Here is a 7,619-nt window from a genome sequence, read left to right as displayed (position 1 = left end):
GTCCCGGCCGCTCCAGTCGCCCCCCGCCCCGCCGTGTTCCGCCGCCGTGTCCCGGTGCCGCTCCGGCCGCGCTGCGGCCCCTCCCGCCGCCTTTGTTTACGCGGGGCCGGTGCGGGGCGGGGGCGGCGCCGGGCGGGCGGGGGCGGGCGGGGGAGCGGCGGCGGCGGCGGGCGGGAGCCGCGCTCGCTCCAGCTGTTTCCCGCCTTGGGCCGCGGGCAGAGGCCGGAGCCGGGCCGGGAGGGGCTGAACCGGGCCGGGACGAGCCGGGCTGGGCTGAACCGGGCCCCCCGCCCCCGTTATGGAGTACTTCATGGTGCCGGCCCCCAAGGTGCCGGCCCTGCAGCACTTCAGGAAATCCGAGAAGGAGGTCATCGGTGGGCTCTGCAGGTGGGGGAGCGCCGGCAGATCCCGGGCTCGGGGGTCTCGGGAGGACCGCGGGGGGATGGCGGGGAAGGGGGGAGCGGAGAACTGGGGGAGCGGCGCGGCGGCCGCGGCCCCACCGCCCGCACGTGGTCCCGGCCGCGCACATGGGACCGGCGGCCGCGCGTGGCCCGGGCGGGGAGCGCCGCGCCCCCAGCCCCGGCCGGGCCCCGCGGGGGTGTGTGTTTACCGCCGGGGGTCCGGGGGGCGCGGGGGTGTGTGTTTACCGCCGGGCCTGGCCGTGACTCTGCAGCCGCCCGGAGGAGGCGGGTCGCGGCCGGGGCTGCCGGGACATGTAGTGCGGGAGCGGCGGCACAAAGCCCGCGGACACGCGGGGAGCCCCGGCGGGCGGGGGGGCGGCCGGGGACCGGGGCTGCGGCCGCGGGGGGGGGGCGCGGGCCTCGGGGCCACGCGGGGCGGCCCTGAGCCCCCCCGAGCTCCCCGGGCCTGCAGCTCCCGCCCCCGGGCGCGCTCAGCCCCCCGGGCCCGGGGCCGCCGCGGGGCCGCACGAACGGCCGGGGCTGAGGGGCTGAGGGGCGGCCCGGGCCCAGGGCACGTGTTGGGGGCCCGGCCCCTCGGGGTGCTGCCCCACGGCCTGGGGGGCTCGTCCCGGCCATCCCGGGGAGCGGCCGCACCTGAGCCCCCCCGGAGGTGCAGCGACCCAGGGCGGGGGGCGGCGGCTCCTCTGGGGTCCCTGGCGGTGGTCGCTGCGGGCCCGCGGGCTGGGGGTGGCTGCATGGGCAGGGTCGCGGCCGTCCTGCCCGGGCACTGGGGGCTGCACGGCCCCACACTGACCCCGCACGGGGAGCAGCCTTCCCGCTGCCCCCAGCTCCGGAGACCCTGCATGAGCTCAGGCCGCTGGGTGACACCCTGCGTGCAGCTCGGGGTGCCGGGGCTGCCCTGCTTGTGACCTCCGGGAGCTCAGGGACACCCTGCCTGCAAGCTCGGGGTGCTGGGGGACAGCCTGCCTGTGAACTGGGGCTGTATCCTGCTTGTACACTCAGGTGTACCCTGACCCTGTAAGCTTAGAAGTGCCCTTCATGGAAGCATGGAGATACCCTGCCTGTGAACTTGGGGATGCCCTGCCTAGAGGTTGGAGAACACCGTACCTGTGACCTCAAGGAGCCTGGGGACACCCTGCCCCCATGGCTGTGCCTCCCTCGCCCTCCAGCACAACCCACAGCACAAGGTGTGATCGATGTTGGACATGAGTGGACAGTGGGGCATCTGCCTTGTGCCTGGCTCAAACACCCACATGGGTTTGTTTCCCTCAAGGTCCAGGCCAGAGAAATATCTTCTCCAGAGTGGGAAGGACCAAATTCTGCTTGCCTGGCACAAACCCCACAGCACCAGCACCAGGCTGGAGACACCCCAGGGGCTCCAGTGGATGCCACCTGCTCCCCCTGCCCCATCCCTGGCCATGCTGGGTGTCTGAATCCATGGGTTTTTGCCCTTTCCATATTTCGCTGTCACTTCTCAGGTCTCTTCCCAGGAAGAGCAGCTGGGGCAGGTTGCGGGAGGTCTCCTGGTGAGGAAGCAGCTTCTTCCTCCTTTCCCAGTATTTAAGAAAGCACTTCCGTGCTGCCCAGTCCTGGGCCTCTCCATCCCATTCCCCTTAAGTGTCTGATGGTCCCACATCCTGGAGCAGTGCTCCAGCCACCTCCTTACCCCAAGAGGGACGATGACTCCAGGACCTGCATGGTCTGGTGTGTTCTGGGGACAAGTTTGGGGCTGTTTTCAGCAGGAGCAGGGAGGTGGGTGACAGCCACCACCAGATGGGAGCCCTGTGCCACAATCCTGCTGCGAGCAGCTCTTGGTCCATGCGGCAGAGGCTGCTCCCAGGGAGAGGGGCAGACCCCTGGACACCCATCCCAGTTCCACACCCCCGGGATTGCATGTGAGGGAACCAGTGCAGTGTGTGCTTGGCACCCAGCATCAGCCTGTGCTGGGACACTGTCCCAGAGGCTGGGGACAAATATCTTCCTGGCCTGCATGGGCTGAGCTGGGGTCCTTCCTTATCCCCTTGCCATGCACTGGGATCCTTTCCTATACCTCTAGAGTAATCTGGGATCCTTCCCTATCTGCTTGGGATGAGCTGTGATTCTTCTCTGTCTTGCTGGGCACAGCTGGGATCCTTCCCCGTACCCTTGGACAGACCTGGAATCCATCCCCTTCTTAGGCTGAGTGAGGATCCTTTGCCATCCCTCTGGTGTGAGCTGGATCTTTCCCGTCCCCATGGATGAGTTGTTGCAGTTGGCAGTGATGAGTGGCCTGAGAGTCTCTGGTCACTGCCTGGGCACACGGTGGTGCTGCTGATATCCCTTAGATCCCTGTGCTCCCAAGCCTCCGTGCTTCCTCCCTGGCCTTACCAGGAGGGCAGTGAGGGCAGGATGCTGGGCTTTGCTTCCCAGCCTGGCTTTGGCAAGCCTCTGGGTGGAATGTTCCCACCTCCCCGTCCTGGAGCCGCCGGGCACCTGGACGGGCGGCTGGAGCCCGTCTTATCTCACCCATGCTGGCGGCCGGCTCCTGTGTTTAGTCTTTGGTGCCTCGCAGCATCCCCGGCGCCAGTGGGTGCCTGCACTCTGGGGAGACTTGGCATAGTGTGAGCCAAAACCTCTGCCCTGCTTCCCTCGGGGAAGAAGTGGGGTGTGGGTGAAGCTGGACCCCACAGCAGTGAGCTTTGCTCGGCTCTGGTGCTCTGGACCTGTGGGTGTTGGCTGCCCGGAGCCCTCGCCCTCCATGCTGGCATTTCCCGGCCCATCTGCAGGGCAGGGGCGTGGGGGACGAGGAGGCAGCGGCAGGAAGCAGGCAGGAGCTGCGGCTTGGGGTGGGACGGGGGCTTCTCTGCTGGGAGCTGTCATCTGGAAGCCATCAGCGGGGCGGGAGGGAGGGAGGGAGCCGCCTTCCCGGGGCCACACACGCCGGCCGGCCCGCGGGGACACAGCCAGCCAGCCCACAGCCTCCCTCACCCACCTGGGCGTCCCCTGGCCCAGGCTGGGCACTGGGCAGTGTGGCTGAGCCCAGTGGAACCAAGGGGCTGCACCAGTGCCGTTGTTTGGCCAGTGCATCCCCCAAAATTTGGACACAGGGCTGGAGAAACCCACCCACCCGCTTTGGTGATTCCAGCACCGCAGCCATCGTCCCCTCCGTGTCACCCATCCCTTTGGTGGCTCAGAACCATCACAGCAAAGCAAGGGGGGATGCAGTGAGCTGGCAGCAGGGGTGCAGCCCCTCTTCCCTAACCCTGGGTCTCTCTCACAGCTTGGCCAACATCCCACTGACTCCAGAGACCCAGCGGGACCAGGAGCGGCGGATACGCAGGGAAATCGCCAACAGCAACGAGAGGCGGCGGATGCAGAGCATCAATGCTGGCTTCCAGTCCCTGAAAACCCTCATCCCACACACGGATGGGGAGAAGCTCAGCAAGGTGAGCAGCATGCACATGTTGGTCCTGCACGTGGAGGGGCTGAAAGTGGAGTTGGGGGCATTTGGGTGTTAACTCGGTGATGGAGCTCTCTCCTGGGGAGGTTTCCCAGCAGGAGTGGCTGTGCATCCCCAGCCCGGTGTCCTGGAGTGGGCTGGGAGTGTGTGACAGCCCCCAGTGCCCCAGGAGCAGGGTGACACATTCCTGGGTGAGGAGGGGAGCTGTGCAGAGGGGAGGGGGGTGAGGAGGCAGCTGCTGAGTTCCCAAGGTGGGTGAATTGGAGGGTTTCAGCGGGGGGAACCTGGGGTGAAGCAGACTCTGGGAGGACACACCAGGGACAGGCAAGGAGCAGTGCTGCTTGCAGAGCTCATCGGGAGGAGGCCTGGGGGACACCAGGGTCTCCTGCCTCAGCCTGCCCCTCCTGGCTCCCCCACAGGCAGCCATCCTCCAGCAGACAGCAGAGTACATCTTCTCCCTGGAGCAGGAAAAGACTCGGCTACTGCAGCAGAACACCCAGCTCAAGCGGTTCATCCAGGTAGTGCCCCAGGGATGGCACAGGAGGGGCTGGGACAGTCCTGGCTGGCTGGTGGGGGATGTCATTGCCGTTCCTTGGGCTCAGGGTGGGAACCTCTACACTGCTCAGCCAGAGAGTGGAGGTGTTTCCATTCCCCTGGCAGGGCAGGGAGCCCCATTCAACCTGGCATCTCTTGCCTGGCAGAGGGAGAAGGGTTGGGGTCCCATTTTCTATAATTTGCACCCATTCAGGGTACTGGAGATGGCCTGGTGGCAGTTCTGGTGCTGGGGTGTCCTGGTTGAACTGCCCTGGGTGTCAGTGTGAGAATCAGATTGGTTTTGTGGATGAGGACCAGGATGGGGGACACAGGCAGGAGCCTGTCTGTCCCCAAGCATCAAACCCAACCCCAGGGAGACTCTTTCCTGCACGGAGCTCTGGTGGGGAGTGGCATCACCCAGAAGTCTGAATGGCAGGGAGAGAGCATCCCCCTTTCCCTGACACCACATTCCCACGGCAGGAATTCAGTGGCTCCTCCCCGAAACGGCGACGGGCAGAGGACAAGGACGAGGGGATTGGCTCGCCCGACATCTGGGAGGATGAGAAGGCCGAGGATCTGCGCCGGGAGATGATTGAGCTCCGGCAGCAGCTGGACAAGGAGCGCTCGGTCCGCATGATGCTGGAGGAGCAGGTGAGGCCAGGTTGATGCTGGAGGAGCAGGTGAGGCCAGGTGCCCTCTTGCAGCCTCTGCCATGTCCCCAGAGAACCCCAGGGACACCAGCAGTGCTGTGGGGTCACCAAATACCTGCTTTGGGCATCGCTTCTCCGTGCTTGTCTGTGGCTTCCTGGGTCCCGCTGAGGGGACAGCTGGGGTTCAGTGGGGCCGTGCCAGACTCCCCACTGATGCTGGGGCTCCCTGACCCGCAGGTTCGCTCCCTGGAGGCCCACATGTACCCCGAGAAGCTGAAGGTGATTGCTCAGCAGGTGCAGCTCCAGCAGCAGCAGGAGCAGGTGAGGTTGCTGCACCAGGAGAAGCTCGAGCGTGAGCAGCAGATCCGAACCCAGGTGAGTGCACCCCAGGCACCCCCAGGTACTGGAACACGGGGGGTGAGTTCAGTGATGGACTTGGCACCTCCTGTGGACACTGATGTCCCAGCAAAGCTCTCACATGTAGTGATCTGGGAAAGGGGTGGCCCAAAGCCCCCACAGTGCTTGGGGCTGTGCTTGTGGGCACCCTGAGTTTCAGGGAGGGACTGTGGATTGGAGCACCCGTGATGGCTTCCAGGGCTCTGTTCCGTGGCACAGAGTGGTTTGTACAGGGAAGGTCACTCTGGCAGAGAGGGTTTCATCTCAGGGGCTTCACCTTTCTCTGGATGACTCCCACTGAACTTCAGGGATCCCCAAACCACTCCCTGCCACCCAGCAGGCTGGGAAAGGGGAGTATCAAGCTGGCAGGCAGAGAGGATGGGAGCCTTCAGCCTTTCCCCTGGGACTGCTGGGTTTGCCAGTGGTGCAGGCAGGAGGCGAGCGCTGTGCCAGCACCAGTTCCTGTGCACTGCCAGCCTCAAGCCCAGCCTGGGGCCGCGCCACCCTGGGAGCTTCAAAGGGAGCAACAGCAGCTTCTTCCCTGCTCCTGGGGCTCCTGCAGAGCCGTGTCCCTGCAGGGTCCCTGCCGGCCACCTCCCAGGGAAGTTCAGCCTATTTTTAGGTGAACTCTCCATAGCCTCCTGCTAGGGTGGATCTTCCCATCCGCTGCTCCAACGAGGATCTCCGAGGGGTGTGGGGAATTCCTGGCCACTCAGGGGCTGGCACTTGCCTCTGCTGGCTTTAAAGCCCAAATCATTGCCCTTTGGGACATGGGGAATCCTTCATGTTCCGCTCTGCAAAGCTGAGCTGACAGCAGCCTTCAGCTGGCATCCTCCTGCATCCGCTGGATGGAGAACTGGAGCAGCCGAGTGCTGCTTCAGCTTTTATGGAGCCTGGGCTCCGTGAAGAAGCGCGATGCTCTCCCCACACCGCTGTGCCGTGCCCTGCTCACCGGGGCTTTCCCTTCTGTCCCCAGCTCCTGCCATCACACGCTCCCCCAGCGCCCACCCACCACCCCACCGTGATCGTTCCAGCGCCGCCTCCCTCCCATCATGTCACCGTGGTCACCATGGGCCCGTCCTCGGTCATCAACACGGTCTCCACGTCCCGGCAAAACCTGGACACCATCGTTCAGGTCAGCTGGGGGGCAGCGGGGGGTTTGGCAGAGGGGGGCTCAGGGGGGTCCCTACCCCCAGGCTGGGTCAGAGGTGCCCTGACAGCCGGTGTGTGCCCTGGGCAGGCGATCCAGCACATCGAGGGCACGCAGGAGAAGCAGCTGCAGGAAGAGGAGCAGAGACGCGCCGTCATCGTAACGCCCGCGCGCGCCTGCCCCGAGCCCTCCGCCTCCGACACCGCCTCCGACACCGAGGGCAACGACAGTGACTCCATGGACCAGAGCAAAGAGGAGCCCTCGGGGGACGGGGAGCTGCCCTGACACCCCCCGGCCAGCAGCTGGGGAGGGAAGGCGGGGCAGGGGGGGGAAACGTCAGAGAATATGCTGAAATTTTTAAAAAATACAACGTGATTTGGGTCTCTTTTATGACCTTTTTCCAATACTGTAAAGCAGAGCGTTAGAGGCAGGCAAAGGTCACCCTTCAGCTCCCAGGGGGGCGGGGGCTCAGGGGTGGCCACAGTGGGGCACGGGGAGCTCGGGGCATGGTGGGGGCGATGGGGATGGGGGAACAGCCCCCCACCCTGGTTTGTCACCCCTCACCTGCCAACCCACAGGGAATCCTGGCAAGCTGGCAGCAGCCCCACTGTTCCTGATGGTGTTCCCTTGGGACAGGGCCTTTGGTTGGGATCTTAATTTGCTTTTTTCCTTCTCTGTTTTTTTTTTTTTCTTTTAATTAAATGTTTGTTTTTAAGCAGGGGGGGAGATGCCAAGTGACATGGCAGCAAGGGCAGGACAGGGATCCCTGACTTCAGGGTACCACCATGGCTCCTGCACCCCACATGGGGCAGGGAAAACCCCCTTGGAGAGTAAAATAATCCTGGGATGATGCCATTGGAGCACAGTGGGAGGGCTGGCATATGCCATCCCTCCCTGGCATTTCCAACACCCACCTCCTTGGCACAGGGATGGCAGGTTGGGGGCTGATTTTTACACCCCGTCCCTGTCCCTGTGCCCATTCCTGTCCCCCCACCCCATTCCCATCCCTCCTTTAAGCACTTAACCTG

General features: G+C 64.7%; 1 protein-coding gene across 1 annotated transcript; it reads left to right on the top strand.

The window, feature by feature from the left end:
• Nucleotides 1-214: 214 nt before the first annotated feature.
• TFAP4 (transcription factor AP-4) lies at nucleotides 215-7,074 on the top strand. The gene is made up of 7 exons (XM_036392442.1): nucleotides 215-387; nucleotides 3,682-3,847; nucleotides 4,281-4,379; nucleotides 4,876-5,046; nucleotides 5,283-5,420; nucleotides 6,418-6,576; nucleotides 6,682-7,074. Exons 1-7 carry the CDS (start codon nucleotides 299-301, stop codon nucleotides 6,874-6,876), a joined length of 1,017 nt encoding a protein of 338 aa, XP_036248335.1. The 5' UTR covers nucleotides 215-298; the 3' UTR covers nucleotides 6,877-7,074.
• The last annotated feature ends 545 nt before the right edge of the window (nucleotides 7,075-7,619 follow it).

Source organism: Molothrus ater, chromosome 16 (genome assembly GCF_012460135.2).
Source record: "Molothrus ater isolate BHLD 08-10-18 breed brown headed cowbird chromosome 16, BPBGC_Mater_1.1, whole genome shotgun sequence".
Lineage (NCBI taxonomy): Eukaryota > Metazoa > Chordata > Aves > Passeriformes > Icteridae > Molothrus > Molothrus ater.
This window is presented reverse-complemented; position numbering and strand designations above follow the sequence as displayed.